Source organism: Eubalaena glacialis, chromosome 9, assembly GCF_028564815.1.
Source record: "Eubalaena glacialis isolate mEubGla1 chromosome 9, mEubGla1.1.hap2.+ XY, whole genome shotgun sequence".
Taxonomy (NCBI): Eukaryota; Metazoa; Chordata; class Mammalia; order Artiodactyla; family Balaenidae; genus Eubalaena; species Eubalaena glacialis.
Window position 1 is genome coordinate 69586391 of NC_083724.1, and position 22440 is coordinate 69608830.

General features: G+C 37.3%; 1 protein-coding gene, 1 non-coding gene and 1 pseudogene across 2 annotated transcripts in view; all 3 read right to left on the reverse strand.

Moving 5' to 3' along the window:
• Positions 1 to 1491: 1491 nt before the first annotated feature.
• Positions 1492 to 22440, reverse strand: part of HAUS6 (HAUS augmin like complex subunit 6) — a 43612-nt gene continuing 22663 nt past the window's right edge. The window contains exons 11-17 of the mRNA XM_061199085.1: positions 20288 to 20390; positions 13832 to 13913; positions 9152 to 9218; positions 8683 to 8859; positions 6748 to 6883; positions 3801 to 4847; positions 1492 to 1985 (exon numbers count right to left, since the gene is read on the reverse strand). Coding sequence (XP_061055068.1) covers positions 1891 to 1985; positions 3801 to 4847; positions 6748 to 6883; positions 8683 to 8859; positions 9152 to 9218; positions 13832 to 13913; positions 20288 to 20390 — 1707 coding nt within the window. The 3' untranslated portion in view covers positions 1492 to 1890. The remainder of the gene's footprint in view (positions 1986 to 3800; positions 4848 to 6747; positions 6884 to 8682; positions 8860 to 9151; positions 9219 to 13831; positions 13914 to 20287; positions 20391 to 22440) is intronic.
• LOC133098450 (small Cajal body-specific RNA 8) lies at positions 9301 to 9434 on the reverse strand. The gene has a single exon (XR_009702155.1). It is a non-coding gene; the product is annotated as a small Cajal body-specific RNA 8 (non-coding RNA).
• On the reverse strand, positions 21185 to 22411 carry LOC133098105 (DNA (cytosine-5)-methyltransferase 1-like; annotated as a pseudogene).

Sequence of the window (22440 nt, forward strand, 5' to 3'; positions counted from 1 at the left end):
AGGAATAGCTCTGGCACTTTGTAGATGCTAATATGATAGCTCTACCTTCTCCTTAGCATGTTAATTTTGGATTTACCGATACTAGGTTTCTTAAGACTAGAGGACAGTTTCCCAGTAGACTTACACAGTTCCTATTTGTTCTGTTAATAAAAGAATATGGCACCTTAGGAGAAGCTTTTCTCTTCCCCTTTCTTTTCCACTGCAAAGAAGGTAGTTATTTGTGCTTTTCTTCTGTCTTTTCTCACAAAAAAAGACTGGCCTTCAAACTTGGATCAAACAAGCAACACAGAGAAAGTAAACCAAAATGAGTGAAGAAAGACGAAGTATTAAGCCCATCCACTTCCAGAACTCTTCCCTTCAACTTTTCTCCTCTTCTTGCCAGTTTCTTGGCAAACTGGACAAGGCTGTGATGGTTAAGAGTTGAGGCTAGACACAGGGCTGCTGTAGGTGCTACCACCCTTCCAGTGTGTGCTTAACCTCCTGGTTCGCAGAGAGCAATGGCATGTATTCACTTGGATGCTAAAGACAAGCCCTTTTCTTGGCCAGGGGGTCTGACTACATGAGGCAGGACACTGTACAGGAGGCCTCACATCTGACTCCCATTTAGAGTACAGAAGGCCCACTCCTGCAGCCATATCCTACATCCTGGCCTTTTAGTTACTTCTAGGAGGTCTTGCTGGTATATTAAGGAAGGAAAATAGGGTCAAATCCTAGCTTCACTACTGACTTAGCTGTGTAACACTGAACAAGTTATTTAACCCCAAATTCAATTTTCTCAAGTTAATTTGAAGCTATTCTGTAGGCAGTGGGGAACTGATGGTTTTTGAGGAGGAAAGTAACAAAATTAGCTCCCTTAACCTGCTGTATAGCACAGGGAGCTCAGCTTGGTGCTCTGTGATGGCCTAGTTGGGTGGGATGGCGGGTGGGGGGCAGGGAGGTCCAAGAGGGAGGGGATGTGTGTATGAATATAGCTGATTCACTTCACTCTGCAGCAGAAACTAACACAACATTGTAAAGCAATTATACTCCAATAAAAAATTTTTAAAAATAAAAAAATTTTAAAAAAATTAGCTCCCTTCCCCAAAAACAGTGCCCCTCCAAAAAAAACCAAACACAGACTAATTTTTTAATTTACATTTTTTGTTAAAATAAAAAACTAGAGTTAAATTCTCGAAGTCTAAATTAGACTAAACATAAAACTGCTATACAACCCACTGAATGGATTTATAGTGTCCCTCAAAAGTATCTAGTCATCTTCCGCCTTTTTCCTTTTTTCTAAATTCATTCTGCTCCAGTCTTCACTATCATCACATGCACTTTATTCCATCAAACATCATTTTTCAGGATCAACCTACCTGAATAATCATTAAGCCTCTTTAGAGCTTTCCCAAACTTAAACTTTGTCATTTTGATTATACACCCCAAAGCATTACTTTCCTTTTTTTGTTTAGTACCAGAATGTTGTAAAAAGAAACAATAAAAGTTGTTTATTTCCCTAAAAAGAAAGATCAGTATATCCAATGGCTATTAAGTTAACCACTTAATAAAACACATCAAAAACTACTCATCCTTATGTTAATTAACTGAAATTAGAACATAATGAATTAGTTAACCTAATACTTTGCCATTTACTTCATGCTTACAAGATTACGCAAGAAACCAAAATGGCTTCTCATAACTTGTTTGCTTTCCAAATACTTCACATTTCAACCCCATATCCATACAGAGAGAGAAAATCCAAACATACTCTCCTTACTTAAAATCAGTAGAGAAGGCTAAAAAGCATTATTTAGGACGTTTTTAAACCCTGAAAAAGTTACACTTCCAATGTGTATTTAAATTACAAATGTTTTTATCCTGTGACATTGCTTCAACTTAAGTTCATCATAGTTAAGTTGACTGGGCTACTGCTTCATCTTTCAAGTCGGATGGAGATTCTTTTGCATCAAGGCTCTTATTCCAGATTTCTTCTTCTGCAAAATTGACTTCAAAAAGAGAAAAAAGGATAAGCAAACATTATGAAGAAAATATAGGACAAATTCCAAGTAGTAGCAAATTTCAGTAAAAAGTTCACATGCAAATATGTAACTGCAATAAAATTACCATTATTCTGGGACTTCCCTGGTGGCACAGTGGTTAAGAATCTGCCTGCCAATGCAGGGGACACAGGTTCGTGCCCTGGTCTGGGAACATCCCACATGCCGCAGAGCAACTAAGCCCGTGTGCCACAACTACTGAGCCTGCGCTCCAGAGCCCGCGAGCCACAGCTACTGAAGCCTGCACACGTAGAGCCCGTGCTCCGCAACAAGAGAAGCCACCGCAATGAGAAGGCTGTGCACCGCAACGAACAGTAGCCCCCACTCGCTGCAACTAGAGAAAGCCCGCGCGCAGCAACAAAGACCCAACTCAGCCAAAAATACAGAAATGAATTAAAAAAAAAAAAGTAAGATGGGAGTAGGATGGGCCCTTAATCTATAGGACTGATGTCCTTATAAGAAGGTACACAGAACACAAGGGGAGAATACCATGTGAAGATGGAGGCAGAAATGTGTTATGCTGCCACAAGCCAAAGAACACCTGGAGGTTATCAGAAGCTAGAAGAGTCAAGAAGGATCATCCTCTAGTGCAGGGGTCCCCAACCCCCGGGCCGTGGACCACTACCAGTCCACAGCCTGTTAGGAACCAGGCCGCACAGCAGGTGAGTGGCAGGCGAGCGAGCGAAGCTTCATCCGCCGCTCCCCATCGCTCGCATTACCACCTGAACCTCCCCACCCCCCCACCATGGAAAAATTGCCTTCCAAGAAACTGGTCCCCGGTGCCAAAAAGATTGGGGACCGCTGCTCTAGTGGCTTCAGAGGGAACACGGCCATGCCAACACCTTGATTCTGAATCCTAGCCTCCAGAACTTGTTTTCTCCAGAGACAAAAATTTCTGTTGTCTTAAGCCACCCAGTTTGTGGTACATTGTCACGGCAGCCCTAGGAAAGTAATACAATGACCTACCTTGTTTTGTCACTGCACCCCCATCAAATTATTTCAAACGAAATCACAGATACTATATTATTTTATTTATTTTTTTTAAATTCAAATTTATTTATTTATTTATTTATTGGCTGTGTTGGGTCTTCGTTGCTGCGCACAGGCTTTCTCTAGTTGCAGCGAGCGGAGGCTACTCTTCATTGCGGTGTGTGGGCTTCTCACTGCCGTGGCTTCTCTTGTTGCAGAGCACGGGCTCTAGGTGCATGGGCTTCAGTTGTTGTGGCACACGGGCTCAGTAGCTGTGGCTCGCGGGCTCTAGAGCGCAGGCTCAGTAGTTGTGGTGTGTGGGCCTAGTTACTCCGCGGCATGTGGGATATTCCTGGACCAGGGAACGAACCTGTGTCCCCTGCATTGGCAGGCAGATTCTCAACCACTGCGCCACCAGGGAAGTCCCACTGTATTATAATGATATTTAACATAGCGTTTCTCAACTTTTTTAAGAACCACCTTCCATTAGCCAAAAAGATTTTGACAAGGTTTACTTTCAGTAGTTTGTATTACAAAAGGAACAGGTTTCAGGCTTTTGGTTTTGTTTTCCACCCCTGTCCCATACCAATTGTAAGCTATATAAAAATCACTAGACATTCTGAAAGTACCCATAAAAATGATGGGTTCACTCTTCTCATCCTAGGTGAAGGAATAGGAGCATATTTTGTCACATTAACAATAAAGATCGTGTAACATTCACTGCATGCTATTTTTAGGAGAAGGTGAGAGAAAACTTCAGCAGGTTAATGTGCACATTATCTAGTTAAATCTTACCTGTTAAATTAGGTAGAAGTTCTCCAAGACTACATGGTACTGTGGTCCTCAATCTTTGTTCCACTGGAGAAAACTTAATTAGTGGTGAAAGAGACCGTTTTCTTTCACCAAGGGACATACGTGAAGATGGTTTTGTATAGTCAATGTGCAAATCATGAGTGCCCAAAAAGTTAAGCATATCATCAGTTTGCATGTATTGGGAAGTAAGGCTCAATTCTGGTTTGTGTCTTTCAAGTATTTCAGGATTAGAGAGGCAAATTTCTTCCCTTTGCTTGGACAGAGATTTCTTCAGAGCCTCATATCCACTGCAAGTAGCCTGTAAATTAAAGTCTGATTCTGGAGTATTCTGTCTTCCTCCCACAGCACCTTCTGGGAAAATGCCACTGTGCATAGGACTATTTGGTTCCAGTTTAAAATTGGCCTCTGTACTACTGGAGCTATTAAGACTTAAGTGACCAACTTCTTCTGGAAGAGTTTCATGTAATATGCCAAAATCACTATCTTTAAAACTGGAACTAATTCCACTTGATATCTGAAAAGAGTTCCATAACATACTTTTATGCATGGAAAGATCTTTGTAAGAAGCTTTCGAGTGGTCTGATATTTTAATATACTCTTCTTCACTGCGACCTATCACATCTCTCCTATTGCCTACAGCAGGGGAGAATGTCTCTATTTGGCTAGTTTCTAAAAACTTGTTCTGTAAAGCTGTACATTCCAAATCTTGCTTACAAATTATGTCCTTATTTAACAAATCTGACAGATTTTGTGTTGTTGGTTCACCTATGCAACTGGTTACCACAGGTTTCTGAAGCACACACTTGAGGCAATCTGAAACAACTTTCTCTTCAGGCAAATGAGAATGGCTAGAATCGGACACAGTGGTTGCTGAGAAAAAACTGTCCACGTTAAGCTCTTTTTGATTATGCACCACAGGTAAGGATTCTGGCAATACTTCTCTATGTTCAGTATCCATTTGAATTGGTTCTGTACTTCTGTTATCTTCTATTTTAACAGCTTTTCTCCATGAGCTCCTAATTTCACTTACTAATTAAATGAAGGGGGAAATAACACAAGTTATTAATAAATTCCCAAACAGAACATGCAACTAAACATTTCATTTCTAGTGCTTAAGATAAAACTGCTGACTCAGTACATGTTCACAGATATGCCAGTTGGATGACAAGGCTCCACAATATACCAAAGCCCAACAACATCAAAGAATTCCATCTCCAACTGACCATACGCAAAAAACGAAAGGTGTTCCTGAAATGTGCATATACTTTCACACAGCACATACAAATCACATGTATTAAAGAGATATTTTCTTAACCATAATTCAAAAAGAGTCATGTACCACAACGTTCACTGCAGCTCTATTTACAATAGCCAGGACATGGAAGCAACCTAAGTGTCCATCGACAGATGAATGCATAAAGAAGATGTGGCACATATATACAATGGAATATTACTCAGCCATAAAAAGAAACGAAATTGAGTTATTTGTAGTGAGATGGATGGACCTAGAGTCTGTCATACAGAGTGAAGTAAGTCAGAAAGAGAAAATCAAATACCGTATGCTAACACATATATATGGAATCTAAAAAGTAAATAAATAAATGGTTCTGAAGAACCTAGGGGCAGAACAGGAATAAAGACACAGACGTAGAGAATGGACTTGAGGACAAGGGGAGGGGGAAGAGTAAGCTGGGACGAAGTGAGAGAGTGGCATGGACTTATATATACTACCAAATGTAAAATAGCTAGCTAGTGGGAAGCAGCCACATAGCACAGGGAGATCAGCTCGGTGCTTTGTGACCACCTAGAGGGGTGGGATAGGGAGGATGGGAGGGAGATGCAAGACGGAGGAGATATGGGGATATATGTATATGTATAGCTGATTCACTTTGTTATAAAGCAGAAACTAACACACCATTGTAAAGCAATTATACTCCAATAAAGATGTTCTTTATAAATAAATAAACAAATAAATAAATGGAAAAAAAGATATTTTCTTGCCCATCTAGGCCAGGGTTTGGCATGCATATTTATTTATTTATTTATTTATTTATATACTTATATATATACAGCATACACACACACACACACACACACACACACACACACTTTTTCTATAAAAGGCCAGATAGTAATACTTCAGGTTTTGCAGGCCATCTTATCTGTGGAAAATACTCAGCTCTGTCACTGTAATGTGTAAGCAGCCATAAACGATATGCTGACAAATGAACAAGGTTGTGTTCAATACAACTTTATGTACAAAAACACATAGGGTGGGCCAGATTTGGTTTGCAAGATGTAGTTTGCCAACCACCAATCTATACAGTGGCTAGGTTCAACCTGAACTGAATCCATTTAACTTTGGACATGTCATTTCTAGTAGCATAATGGAAATTATATTTAATCACTCACCCAGGATGATGTGCCTACATGAGGACAAGAATATCAGAACTTTGCCCACACAATATAGGTTGTAAGAAGAAAGTACGGGGGAGTCTGATTAGCTTGGGAGAGGTAAGTAAGATCTCTGTGCAGAGTTTCTGGCTGATGCTGCTGGTTGCTGACTGGAAGAGTACAGCCTCCAAACTCTATAAATGTTGATCACAGATCAGATGTGGAGGCAGAGGGTATTTCTGAAGTGATCAACTAAAATATTTTCCAGGAAAAAGCCAAGTAAAACAACAAAAACAAAATTGTACAGTTCTAGGGCAAAATAATACTGCTGAAGGACTGCCATATAAGTGACAGTCCCCACAGTTGATATTTCAATAAAAGTAAGTCCCCCACATGAAAACAGAGCCAATGCCACTAAATTGAAAGATACAGAAAAAAGTTTTAAAGTGAGTTTCCAAAAGATTTGTCAGACCATGGTTCTAATAGTAGTAATGTCTAAGAAAGAAAATAGTGACAAAAAACATTACTAACTTACTCAAGTTTTCTGGAGTTCGGGGAATTTGATTCCTTGTTAAGAACGGGTTGGAAACTAGAGAGTCAATTAGTTCCTCTAATATTACTTCTTTTCCTTTAGAAGGCTGTGGTGAATCAGATAAAACTGCCCTTGCAACCTAAAACAGAAAAGAAAAAGTAAAGCAAAAATTACCAAGCCCACTGGTAGAATGCAACAAAGGCCCTGATAAGAACAACAAGCACAAAATAAACTCAACAATGTAGTTCCCAGACACTCCATATAGACTCTTCAGGCACAATCCTATTAAGGTGAAATCAAACCCCAAACCCGTTTCCTCCCTTATCTTAAATGGATATCCTGTTACACAGGAGAGAAAAGATAAGAAATCTTTATACTTGGAAAGATTTAGATATAGTTCTGACTGCAGTGATCTGAACTACTATCTGCCACACTTTTGAGCTTCACAATTCCATATCTGCTAAAATGACTGGTTCTAAAGCATGCAGGTTCTTCTTAACCATAATCCACCGCATGGTAATACCTCTACTAATAAACACAGTACATTCTGACAACAAACTTCTTGGCCAGAAACCTCATCATCAGACATAAATTAGTGAAAACATAGGGATACATTTCTAAAATAGAGAAAAGAAAGTGTACAATATGAAAATAGCACTCTGTATTAACAACATTTTAATAAAACCAGAAAGCAAAAGACAAGCAAATTAAAATCTCTGCACCCTGAAATCCCTAAAAAAGAAACTGCCTACAACCCTAATCAAACTGACTCCAATTCACCCTCCTCCATGAAAATAGAGGGCTCCTTAGAATTCTAACACTAAATATTCCTTGTCATAAACACTATTAAAGAGAATTAATTTCACTTTACTTTCAGAGTTTTATGAGATTTTAGGGCTCTCCTCTTCCATCCTATCTCATTCCACTGCTACTGTAAATTCTTTTAACCAGAAAATGTGCCTTTCCTCCCATATCAGGAAAGAAAAATAGAATGACTAATCATCTTTTCTTTAGTATAGAGTCAATCAGCTAATACAGAGAAACAACAGAACTTTAGAGATTTAAAAATATTTAGAGACCATGAAACTGGTCCAACTTCCTCAAGTTGCAAACAAGAAAAATGACTGACAGCCAGCTCTCTTATTTGGACAATGTTTATTAACTTTTTTCAGGATCAAGATAAAGGAGGGAACTCCAATACCTGAATCAATATGCACTAAACCAAACTTTTCTTTCAGTCTCTCAGGAATGTAAAACAGCTGATTTATTTTCTGGCTGTTTATCCAAATTCAAACAATGGGAAATATGTAATAAAAATAACATTAAAGAATGGCCTGACCATTTCATTTGTATAAACCGAGTTCTGTAATACTCAGCAATAGTCGTATTACGTGGTCACTTGCCCGTGAAAAGTAGAAAAGTATTAAGGAACAGAGCTGGTTAAGAAAACCAAGATCATAAACAATCATGTATTTATTCACTTTTGAAATATTTAAAAAGCAGAAGGACAAAACCTTCACTCGGTGATAATATATTGTATAGTCTTTGTTCTAAAATTCAAAAAAAGAGGAAGCTCAGCTAAGCAACAGATAACATTCACAGAGTATTTTAACAAGTATAATCATTGGGTGTATTTATCCAACAATTTATGTAATGGTTAATTCCAAAAATATTATACATGTATTATTTTTATACTTTTGGATAGATATAGAATGGGACATGGGTTCTAAACCATGGATATAATCTTAACTAAATAAGTTTATTTTATATCTATTTCTACTTTTGGGGAGGACCAATTCTGCTTTAACCATGATTTTTATTATCTGCGACCTCCTTTCCCAAATTACACCTAATCAATAATTAACTGTACTTTACTTATAACCCCAACACCATTGAGAAAATGACATTTCAGTATACTTATTACAATCTTTTTCTAACCTCTTCTACCAGATGATCTTGCTCTTTTTGGAATGGATCACTTTTTTTAGCTGGCAGAGACCCTCCAAATGCACTACTCTTTGCAATATTTGATGATGAAGAGTCTTCCGCTTCAAATTCTGGTGTTTTCTTAGAAACTGTTTCATTTTTCTCTCTAGGAGTTGTCAACTTCGTGTCCTGAAGAAGACAGACATGTAATGTTAAAACCTTAATAATTGTACCTGATCTTCATTAATGTTAATCTGTAAAAGGTTAACATTATTGTAAAATTAAATGTTCACTGGCAGTTTAAAAATTCCAGTATTCCCATTTAGAAGTAATAACTAATGTGTAAACAGGAATGGTATGTAATGTGCACATACTAGGAAATGTGAAAATATAAATTTAATTGGGATATCAACAAAAGTAAAGAATATTTTATCATATGTGAGTATGGTCAGAATTAATTTTAAATTGTTATAAAATGTACCTTTTCAAGTAGTGTAACACTGTTTCTATCTGATGGTGAAATGGGCTGCAACAGAAAAGAAGCAGGGCTAAAAGGAAAAAAAATTAATAAATCCAAGTTATGAGTAAGAAAGAATTCCATTCACTTGATGTATCTGAATATTCTAAGGAAACTGTCTGCCCCGTATCTGTCCGTTACGATTTCACTCAATTCGTCCCGGTCATCAAAAGGCAGTTTATTATTCTAGGGAAGTACAGTGACAATTAGAGCAGTACTTCAGCCCAATTTGTGTATCAGCCTCCCAAATTATGAACATTATCCTTACCCACTATGTATTTTAAGTCAACAGCATTTTTTACAAGGGTTGGATGACTTGATGAACACTCAAAAACTTGAGTACAAGGTAAAAACAAATTCAATTAGGGACTTCCCTGGTGGCGCAGTGGTTAAGAATCCGCCTGCCAATGCAGGGGACATGGGTTCGATCCCTGGTCTGGGAAGATCCCACATGCTGCAGAGCAACCAAGCCCGTGAGCCACAACTATTGAGCCTGCACTCTAGAGCCTGTGAGCCACAACTATTGAGCCCGAGTGCCACAACTACTGAAGCCCCTGCGCCTAGAGCCCATGCTCCGCAGCAAGAGAAGCTGCCGCAATAAGCCCGCGCACCGCAATGAAGAGTAGCCCCCGCTCGCCACAACTAGAGAAAGCCCATGCACAGCAACGAAGACCCAATGCAGCCAAAAATAAATAAATAAAAATAAATTAAAGAAAAAAAATTCAATTAACTAGAATCACATTATTACAATGTCCTCAGGCTTCAGACCACAGAAGCACTGTAACAGAGACTGTAAGATTCTTTTGATATTTCAGGTCCAAAATCAATTTCTCTTATGCTGAATTTTCTATAGCAAATACATTACACTTACAGTAAAGTCATAAGGTTATTCAATTCGAATTTGCGGCATTCCACACATTCCACACATAGTGTTCCTTAATCTCTTAGATTCTCTTGTCCCTTTTGGTAAACATGAAAACCTTATGCATCTTTTCACTATAATTACAAAATAAGTTATTAAATTTTTTAAGCCTTCAAAGTAATGGTAACTTTATTTATCTTCATCTTGAAAGTGCCTTCAAATTCAATCATGGATTGGGTCTGCTCACTGACCAAAAGCTTTTCTATTCTAGGTAAAATGAAGGCAGGATTACCACAGAAACCAACTTCAACATCAAGCATGCCGGTGTTTTTCTTTCTGTTCATAGACAGAAAAGTACAAAATTAACAACTTTGCAAATATTTTATATAATAGCAAATATGCCTTTCAAACTTTTTCAAATGTGCCCTTCTTGAAATCTACCTTCCAAACATAATTCAAAATCACTGAAATTGCTCGTTTCAACTTCGCCTCGACAGGATATAATCTAGATATCTAAGGCAAAAGATTAGCGATTACTATCTAGTGTGATTTTATCCACATTCTTCCCCAAAATTGACATTAAAATGATCAGAAAGCCCTCTGAAGCAGGGCCAGCAAGCTACGGACCAACGCCACTAAGATGCCACCAAAATACTGGTGAGCTCCTTGAGGATGAGGACTATGTCTTACCAAAGGCTATTCCCAAGTCCTAACACAGTGCCTGGCGCTTGGTAGTGCCACACGATGGATCAATGAATAAATGTCACTTGAAGATGAGGTTCTATAGATGCCACCAAGTTTTTCTATCTGAATCATTCTCGCAGAGTCTCATAATAGAGAAAAATGGAACCACATTCTATACCTCCTCTCTCTCATTTCTGAATTGGCAACATGCTATTAGCCTTGTTAATATCTCAATTCAAGTCAACTTCAAAGCAGCCCTGGCTCAGTCCTTACTCTCTACCCACTTGCCAGGCCAAAACTGAGGCCCATGAAATCCAGATAAAAAGGGTATTGATCCCACTGTGGAAATTAACCCTAAAAGCACTACCAAAAGAAAAAAGACATGCTTTTTATAGCAGTAAAAATTTTGAGGAAAACCTAAAGTCTAAAAATAAATGAAATGTTAAAAAGCTATTTTAAGCGGTAATGTAATGTTAAGTAAACATACACATACACTAAAAAAACTGCATTTATGCTATGTTAATGTTGAGAAAATTTTGTATTTTAGAATACAAGACTTTGGAATTGGAAATAAAGTCTAAAAAAGAACTTGGGAAAGAATCTGACAAGTGATTTATTGGAAATTGGAAATTTTAGCTAATTATTTTTTATTTTCACTTCTTGTTGTTGTTATAGTATGTCTACAATTAACAGAGAAATAATAAAAAGAGAAAGGAAATAATAAAATGAGATTAGAATTCAATTTCTAAGACTAAGGATGTTTGTTTGGAATGCATGCAAGATCATACTGCCCTATCTCTGAAATGCAGTAAAGGAGAAACTGTAGAGGTTAAAGGTCTAGAAGAACTGTATCACCACCACTAGAAATATCATGGAACCCTCCTTTCCAGAAACCACTGCAAAGAAAGGTAGTACCCAGAGTGTACAGCAAAGGCATCATCAATCACTGAATTCTGATTGTAAGTATGGTGCAGCCTCCATGAGCTCACTCTGATCAAAACCAAGCCAGGAGATTTATGGAGAAGACTACTTAATATTTTAGTACTTGCAAATGAAAACCACATGGGAAAGGGCAAACAACACACTTACTCTAAAAACTACATTCATCTCATGTTTTTTAACCGCATAATTATATTAACCATATCCACATATGAATTTCCCAATTAACTACACGGATATTGACGTAAGATGATGCCACTACAAATAAAATACTTAGTATAATAGCTGAACTACATGCCAAAAAAAGGGTATTTAAGTGCAGTCTATCCACATTACACATGGAACATTTTATTACAAAATACCTTTTACAGTAAAGAATTCTGAGCAACATGTTTACTTCCATATCCCAGTAACTCAACTCTTTACCTCTCTTCTGTTCTCCTATTAGGCAGTAATAATCTTTCATTTCCCATTAAGCGTTTATCCCTCATCACCAAAAGCCTTCCTCTACCTCCTTTCAATATCCCAACCTATAAGTAAAATAAAGCGTGAAAAGACAGTTAAAAGATCCAAGAGCTTAGAAAAGGATAAATGTGGAAGTCAAAATTATTTAATACAACTTTTTCCTATATTAAGAGAATTCTATTTGAATTAAATTCTTAGGGGCTGAGCATCTGGCTCCTGTAGAATTCTGACAGTACATCTTAGTACAAAATTCTACTTCAAGAAAGAATCTTGAGGTTGAATGGAGTTCATAAATAAAATCAGATTTCTGAATTAATCTACTAACTCCATCAATCTTTAGTCCAGCAAGAGACCTTAAATCAAAATATTTAATCTGCTCTCTCAAGGACAGACAGACCAAAAACATAACTGAGATCGGGAAGCACCAACTATTTCCCTCTAAGAGGCATGCTTTAAGAACAATTGTGATAAGGGGGTAAAATTAGCAAGCCCAATAACTTTACAATTTCTTCACTTTACAAGGTCTTCACTGCAGATTTCATTCTATTTCTTTAGGTACTCAGAAAATCAACATCACACCCAGATCTAAGAACAAAAATAAAATTCTCCCACAAGTAGTCCTGACCTCCTGTGAACCAGAAAATTTGCAGAGGAAACTGCCAATAGCATAATTTCACATGTAAGTTTTACTCTAGTTATGGTATTTCAACTTATTAACTTATTAAGAGTATACAGAATGAAGGGGGCCTCAAGTCACTTAAAATTTAGAATTTTCTTTTAGAATTATCCTAAGTATTTTGTTTCCATATCTGTGCTTCATTAACATGGGGAAGCTGAACTGAAAATCAACTATTTAAATCAAAGGTTAATCAGAAAAAGCAAAATAATAAAGGAATCTATTTAGCATATCTGTGTTTGACTGCTACCTAATGTTTAGTTTCAATAAGGGACAAACACATTCACATTTAGTTTAGAGATTTCTGCTTTTATAATCTGGCATCAGTTTATTTAAGGGATAAATAGGATGATAGAGGAAAAAAGACAATAAAGTAAGAATACTCCTAGTTACAACAAACTAACTAGGTTCAGTTTTTTCATATGCTAAATTTTGGGATTAGATTGAATCAGAAGTCTTCCCCCAAATTTTTTTTTTAAGTACAGAACTCTTTTTATCAAATGGCATATAAAGCCCCAATATATAGTACAGATAAAAGAGTAGGCTGCTCAGGTTGAAGTGGGAAAGGCTGGAACAGTCACAGGTTAAATTTGATTCATCCACAGCACCAGAGGGCGCTGCAGAACACAGACTGAAAACTACCAACTAGATGATCTCAGAAGTCCCTAAACTCTTGGATTTAGTCAACAGCCACAAGTGATTTCAAAGACGTTCACAGACACAAAAAGGCAAAAATTCCCAAACTTGCATTAGATAATTTTCATATGTCTTTTTCTTCAAAAATTAGGTAATCCCCATGAGTCCCAACATTTAGATAAGAATAAAAGGAAAAAAATGCCCTTGCATCAGAAATGTTGAATCTTTCCTGAAAACGTGGATCCACAGTAGGAAAACACTGTCTGGTTAAGAGAAGAAAGTTATGAGCTATCTCACAGTGCAGAAGCTTGAAAGCTGGCTGAAGATGGGACTAAAATTAATTAAGAGAAAAAAATCAATATGAAAATCAAATTTCTTTTACCTGTTGGCTAGATCACATTTAGTTTCCAGTATATCACTTGCCCTTCTGCAATCATTTTCCTGGATATGTTGCTTACATGTATCTAAAGGAATAGAAAAATTAATTACTCTTTAATTATGTTTGTACATTCTAATATTCAGAGATCTCTTGAAGTTCTACAACAACTTCTAAACAGAAGAAAACAAAAATAAATGCTAATAGGGAAAGACAATTATTCAATTATTAAGTATAAAGTAGTATGCATGACAGTGATGGAGAATATGTACAATAGGCTTTTCTAGAAATAGCTCACACAAAGTTTCCCAAAAAGGGACAATCCATAATTCTCAAGTATTATACAGCCATGCTTCATGTTTAAGTACACAGATAATGCAATTACCACATAAACCAGCCAAAAAGTTATAGTACTTAGCATATTTTAGCCCAGCACCTATGACATCAGTCGACCTATGTATTTATTCTTCAACATATCATTTAATAACTATGTGTCATTACTGCACTAACAATGGGAAAAAGAAATTAAAAATGGAGACCTGTCTTCAAGGAGTCAGTACAGGAAAGACTATTGACAAGTACATACAGAATTATGGTATACTGCTACAGTATTATGATACAAGTATGCACAGAATGCAAGGAGGCAGAAAGGCACCTGGCCCAGAATGGGGAACATGAAGAAGCCATGAAAGTACTAAGAGAATAAGTTGCATGTTTCGTGTGCCACAGCATAAGGTATATCTAGTGGAAGCATGATAGGCAATGAAATGGATGACAAAAGCCATGGCTGTATTTCAAAGGATTTGATATTCCAGGAGCTCCTCTTCTTTCAACATGTTAGCTTCTGAAAGACTATTTATACATGTGTCCAAAGTGTTACTGTATAAGAAGCCAATGTGTATACTATGTAAAGTTTTCCTTGTAATTCATCATAATGCCACCTCATAACATTCTCAATACCCTATGCTTTTGAACCTACTAATTATGATGGAGTTACTGTTATTTATAAAACATTCCAAAAATAAGCACAAATACAACTATACCACAAACTTAGTAGACAACCATTAACTAAAATGATGATGATATAGTCAACAACTTGTTATAACCTATAATGTTAAAGAATTGAAAAAGAATATATATGTGTGTGTGTGTGTGTATATATATATATATGTTCCTTTTCAGATCACTGAATCACTTTGCTGTACACCTGAAACATTGTAAATCAACTATACTTTAATTTTTAAATATTTTAAATTTAAAGATTTTTTAAAAATAAAAATGATGATGCACAACTTTAAACACCATCTGGTGGTGGTAGGCAGAGTTCATGCACATTTGTTCTGGTATGAAAGAAAGTCTGTAAGGTAAAAGCTGCTAAATGAAAAAGCATCTAGAGCCTTCTTCTCTTTTCCAAAGGTGATGGGTGATGGAAAGCCACTGGTGGGTATTACACCAAGACATGAAAAGGATCATATTTACATTACAGGAAGATCACTGACAGCCATTTGGAATATAGAACAGATAGACTACTGGAGGCAGAGTAGCTACTTAGAACACAATCACATGCAAGAAATGATGAAAACTAAACTTAAGATGCAAAGATAGCAAAGGAGGGCACAGTCATAATAGTGCATTTAGGAGGTTAAAACAAACTGAACTCACCACTACAAAGCAAACGAAAATAAAGCAGACTCTGACTCCTACCGTAAAGACACTACAACTACTAAATAAAATGTAAGAAAAAAGGAAAGTCCAGAAGAATAAAAATCATCACATGACAGAACCAAAGATGGAAAGCACAACAAGCAGGGTAAACTTAAACTGAGAAACAAGGGCTCAGTGAGGCAGGCTCCAGGGGCTGAACACAGGAGATTTAAATGCCTACATGGTAACAAGAAACATCACCTCAGGCCTCTCAGGCTGGGATCTGAGAGACCGCCATAAGACAAGACACTGCAAAGACTGCTCTGCCTCTGAAAAGGGATTACAAAAATTCTGCCAACTGGACAGGCAAAGCCTGCTGTCTACCTGGACTCCTTGGTGAAAAAAAAGTATAGAAGGAAGGAAGGAAAGACATCTAAAACCTAGCCTATTCAAAAGGAGGTGTGAAATCCATAATTATACTGGCTACTTGTTTTAGGAATCCCAAACCAAAGACATTAACTGGTCTAGTTCAAGAGAAATCCCTGGGACTCTTGGCCACTCTGTAGAGACCCTTCTGCAATCCTGGGCCCACATGACTCCTCCAGAGGTGAGGGACCCACTGAAGTTGACATTTCATTCAAATATTTTAATATTAATATTTCAATAGAACATCAGCAGGCAGAGTCTACAGGAGAAGTACCTGAAATGAAGAGATACTGGGAAAACTGATAAAGATAAAAATCAGTACATTTAAAATGATCAACAAAAAAGAAACAACAGGGGCCATAATGAAAGAAGATGACACCATGAAAAAGAATGGGCAGTTTTGAAAAAAGAAGCAAATAAAGAATACATTCATGAAAACTAAATACTAAATGGACAGGTGAAAAAGGAGATTAAACATAAATAAAGAGATAATTAGTGAACCATAGAGAGATACAAAGAAAATACCCAGAATGCAGGTCCAGAGTTACAAAGAGGTTGTAAATATGAATGAGAATTTATGAGATATGGGGGACAGAATTAGAAGTCCCAATAATATGAGGTATAAAAGAAAAGGACCAAAAGAATGAGAGAGGGGGGTAATATTACAAGAGATATTAGTGAATAAGTTTCCAGAATTGAAGAAAGATACGAGCCTTCACACTGAATGAGCACACACAAGTTCCAAACAGGCTAAATAAAAATAAATCTACATTTAGATACAGCTCAATGAACCTGCATAATACAAAAATAAATAAGTCTTAAAAGCAACCAGAGATCAAAAATTACCTACAAATGAATGACAATTAGACCGACAGCAAATGTTTCAAAAACAAAAGAAGGCAGAAAGCAATGAGATCCTATTATTAAAGTCCCAAGGAAAAATAAGTGTTGATCTTGAATCCAAACTATCATTCATGAGTAAGTAAAAATAAAGACATTTTCAGAAAGACTAAGAGATCTTACTATTCAGGGTCTGTCACTAAAAGAAGTGAAAGATATACTTCGAGATATACCTCTCAAAAGGAAGGAATAGAACAAAAGTAATATTGACAAAAAAAAATCAGTATACGTACTGGTAAATCACACACAATGATTGTTAAAAAGAATATCTATCAATGTCATTTTTTTTTTAAGGGGTAGGGCATTATCCTAGAATAAAAGTCAGTAAGAGGACAAAACAACCATATACAATGAGTGAACCCTCCTTGGATCTTGGTTCAAAAATAAACATTTACAAAGAACATGTTGGGGGATAAGAGAAATTTTATTTATAAACTTAAGAACAGCAGAACGGTATATGTATGGTTAGATCCAAAGTAAAATTATTTTTATAAACATACATCAGAATAAACTTAAGATTTAGGATAGTGGTTACCTCTGCAAATGCAGAATGAATGGTCAAGGACAAGGGGTTAATATCCAAAATATACAAACAGCTCATACATATCAATATCACAAAAACAAACCCAATCAAAGCATGCCGCAACTAAAAGTTCACATGCCACAACTAAGGAGCCCGCAAGCCGTAACTAAGGAGCCCACCAGCCGCAACTAAGGAGCCCACCAGCCACATCTAAGGAGCACACGTGCCACAACTAAGGAGCCAGTGAGCTGCAACTAAGGAGCCTGCCTGCCACGACTAAGACCCGGTGCAACCAAATAAATATTTTTTTAAAAAAAGGGCAGAAGATCTAAATAGACATTTCTCCAAAGAAGACATACAGATAGCCAACAGGCATATGAAAAGATGCTCAACATCACTAATTATTAGAGAAATGCAAATCAAAACCACAATGAGGTGTCAACCTCACACTTGTTAGAATGGCTCTCATTAAAAAGTCTACAAATAATAAATGCTGGAGAGGATGTGGAGAAAAGGGAACCCTCCTGCACTGTTGGGGGGAATATAAATTGGTGCAGCCACTATGGAGAACAGTATGGAGGTTCCTTAAATATCTAAAAATAGAACTACCATATGATCCAGCAATTCCACTCCTGGGTATATGGGCGGAAAAAACGAAAACTCTAATTTGAAAAAACACATGCACTCCAATGTTCATAGCAGCACTATTTATAATAGTCAAGACATGGAAGCAACGCAAGTGCCATCAGCAGATTATTGGCTTAAGAAGATGTGGCATATATATACACACATACACACACAATGGATATTTCTCAGCCATACAAGAGTGAAATATTGCCATTTGCAACAACATGGATGGACCCAGAGAATATTATGCTTAGTGAAATAAGTCAGACAGAGAAAGACAAGTACTATATGATATCACTTATATGTGAAATCTAAAAAATAATACAAATGAATTTATATACGAAACAGAAACAGACTCACAGACACAGAAAGCAAACTTACAGTTACCAAAGGGGAGAAGGAAGCGGGGGAAGGGACAAAGGAGTATGAGATTAACAAATACAAACTACTTTAATACATAAAATAGATAAGCAATAGGATTTACTGTATAGCATAGGGAATTATAGCCAATATCATGTAATAGCCTATAATGGAATATAATCTAAAAAAAAAACCCCCAAAATCACTATGCTCTACACACCTGAAACTAAAATAATATTGTAAATCAACTATACTGCAATTAAAAAAAAAAGAATACTCAAGGAAGGGTGGATACTCAAGGGTTAACTACACTAGTACTTTAAAAAAAAATCTAAAGCAAATATTGCAAAGATTTGACAAGAGTGTTCAGTAAACAGGTACTTATAATATTCCTGTACTTAATATGCTGAAATATAATTTTTAAAATCTACTGAAAAGAAAAATCACTTCAAGAAAGATGTAATATGTAAGGTATAGGAGGGAAAAAGCTGTTTTACTTTAAGCAAAGTAAAGTGGTTTACTACAAAAAGTATAAAATAATGTTGAGGTTCCCCAGCCCAGACCAAGGCTCTAGAGGGAAAAAAAAAAGGAATCCCAAGAGAACAAACTCTGCAATGTCTGAAGGAAAGGGTTACCCCCAAAGATCCTATCAAACACTTTTAAAATGTGGACTTCTAACTAAACTTCATAAACAGACAAATATTCCCTCACTCTGAAGGCGACATAGAAATCTCCAAATGGATGTGAGGACAATTTCATGGTTTCACAGGGCCTAAACTAAGTATGCCAAGAGTACAAAGGCCCTTTCCAAGCTGAAGTGAGAACACAATGGCAACCAAATATGCCAAGAACTATCAAAGTAATTCTATCATCATAAGCAATGCTCTGTATCTGAAGCTCTGTATCTGAAGATCTTTTTCATTCATCAAACTATGCAGTCTTTTGTGTCTACTCTTATGCTGGCGCCTATCCTTGACCCTTGCTCTCTGGTCTATGATCTTTCCCAACTAGTGTCCTCCCCACATACACCTGACTCCCAAACCAATCACCTATCCTAGCTGTGTTCATCCTTTTTCTTCCTAAGTCCTGTGCTAACTGCTGCCACAACCGATGGCCTGCCTAAACTCAACTGTGACCTATACTTATTACCTGCTCCAGACTGGCTACATAATTCATACATTTTTTATTCATTTATCCCTCCACCTATCTACCTTACATTTACTGAACCCAATAAAAATTTCTTGTACACAAGTACCAGGCAATTGGTGAAACTGAGTATGAAATGGGTATTATATATTGTAGAGAAATTAATTTTTTAGGTGTGATAATGGTATGATATTTGAGGAAACTGAATGAGATAATTATTAATTTTAGGTGTAATATTAGTATGGTAATTAAAGAGGAAAAAGTCCTTATTTTCATGGGAATGCATGCTGAAACAGAGTGAAGTGTTAAGGTCTCAGACTTACATGGTTTAGCAAACAAACATACACATTTAAAGCAAAAATCTCAACTGTTGAAACAAGCAACAGTTAAGTATTCAGGTAATTACTGTACTATTCTTTCATGTTAAAAAATTGTGGGCTTCTACACAAAACTTGTAAACGAATATTTATAGCAGCATTACTCATAATAGCCAAATGGTGGAAGTAACCCAAATGTCCATCAAAGGACGAATAGATAACAAAATTCGATTCAATCATACAACAGAATGTATTCGAATAAAGTAATGAAGTATCGATACATGCTACAACTTGGATAAACCTTGAAAACATTGTGCAAAGTAAAAAACTGTGCAACTGAAAGAAAGGAGACACAAAAAGCCTCATGTTAACTGAGGCTCATATGACTGAAATGCTATGTGCATTTCACCACAGTAAATAACTGGGGAAAAAAACATGAAAGTTTATAGAAGAACTATTATCATAGTGAGAAATATTAATGAGAGGGAAGTTTAAAAGAGAAAAAAATAAATAACCAACCTGGAAGTGAAGCAGGGTACTGCAAAAGAATACTCTTCGCATATGCTTCTTCTGAGGCAGGATCAAACGAAAGGGGAGACATAGGTGGTAAAAGATCCACAGCCTTAAAACACAGAATTTGTTATTTTGAAATATACACACTTTACTCAGTACCACAGTAACAATACTAAGTAAATCTATGAATGGATGATATTTTTTTCCCACGAAGAAAGAATTAGCAAACATACAAATTATCCTGTAACTATTTTTAAACTAAGGAGTAAGATATTAGGAACAAGAGGGCTACTTTGCCCTCCAACTATGCCTCAAATGTAATAGTACCTAAAATAAAGAGGAATGTCTCAATTTCTTTTTTTTTTTTTTAAATTGTAATCCTTACTGTTACCGGCCAAAAACTCGGGACCTAAACCCTGTTGTCTTTGTTGAAAGATGAACCAACTGCAGGGAAAGGTTTGAGATGCACTGGCAACATAGTGAGACTTGCTCTTCACCGAGATCAGAAGTATTAAAAGGGGATTGCACGTTGTCCTTGTTTAAGTCACTTATTAAACGCCACTCAGACTTCTAGCCAGGGTGTGTCCCATGGAGACTCCCCCCACCACCACCTCCCGCCATAGTTGTGAAGCTCAGAGCAGTGCTTTGCAACAAACTAAATTCTCAATGTGTTCATAGGGATTGTGGGGCTTGGTCTTTGGTCAAAGGCTCAGCCATTCCGAGGAGTCCTACCATATTTTTGCTTCCTGCTCTAGTAGGTTTAGTTTCCTGGGTTTGGGGTGAGACATGTGGACTAGAGCTGTTAGATTGCACAGGGGACTGAGTGTTCTTCATGTTCTGCATCTCCGGGCATGCACAGACCCCCAGAGGATGGTCCAGGTCCCTTCGTTCTGACGGGCAACTTTACCATGTCGAGCTGTTGTGTTTACCATGTGCATTTGTTACCTTTTCATCCTCATCTTTCTCATCAGAAACTTGTGGTTTTACTCTTTCAGGTTTTTTCTTCTGGTCTCTGTTTGCTAGGTAGATCTTTGGGTTCACTTCTGTGCCTCTTTTCATCTTTGTCTTCTTCTTCACTCATTTCAGCCTGAGCTCCTCCAGGCCTCGCATCTCTGTCTGGCTCCTCCTTAGATTTCTGTTTAGGTGTTAGTCCTTCGGTTTGACTTCTGAGTCTCTTTTCTTCCTGGAGGTGACCAGGCTTTACTTTATCAACTCTTTCTTCTTCTTCCATGTGTGTTCCTGGTCTTACTCTTCCCGGTTCTTCTGCAGGGAGTGGTCCAGCAACTTGTTCTCTGGATGTAACTCTACGTCTCTTTTCCTCCTGGTCTTTTTCTTCTTCACCGACAGAATCATCTGATTTTGCTTTTTTTAGGGTCTTCCTCAGGCTTCCGTTTGGCAGGGCCCCTTGTGAAATGAGATGTGATGGTGGTCTGCCTGGTAGTTTGCCTTGTAATCCTGGGGCTACATGAGACTTCAGAGTTTGTTTCTCCATCGGACTTGCTTCTCCTGGGCATGCAAAGTTTGGAAACAGGTCTGGGGGACTTGTTTTTCTCTGCTATTTCCACTCTGCGGCCCTCACCACTCGTCTGGCTCCCGTTTCCTAGACATCCATTCACTTCTCGACTGAAAGCATGAGCTCCGTTCTCCAAGGACAAATCTTTATTTTAAAGGGATTTGACTTTAGCCAGGTAGCCCTCCTCTGATAATTCTTCTTTATGTAATTTGGTTTCCAAGTCACATAACTGATTCTTTATTTCTGTCTGCAGAAATTCAGGCAAGAGATTCCATTTCTCCTTCACGCATTCCTTTTCTGTTAAACTATCTCTTCCCAAATCTTTGAGCCGGATGGTCTCGATGATTTCATGAGCAGCATTGTGGGGTTTGTCGTAGACCGGCAGCGGCCACGGGTAGACAGCGGGCTCGGCCCCCACGGGCGACTTGAGCCTCAGCTCCAGCTTCTCCCCGATCTCATTTTCTTTTTAATACAATCCACTGAATCTAAAAATATTAACTATATCACAACAGCAGCTTAATGAACATTCTAATATGTATTTAGAAAAATCACAGAAACCAAAATATTTGAACTTTAGGCTCAGATGCAAAGATGACAAGCATACGCACATATAGCATTTCCAGGTCATTTGTAACATGATAAATCA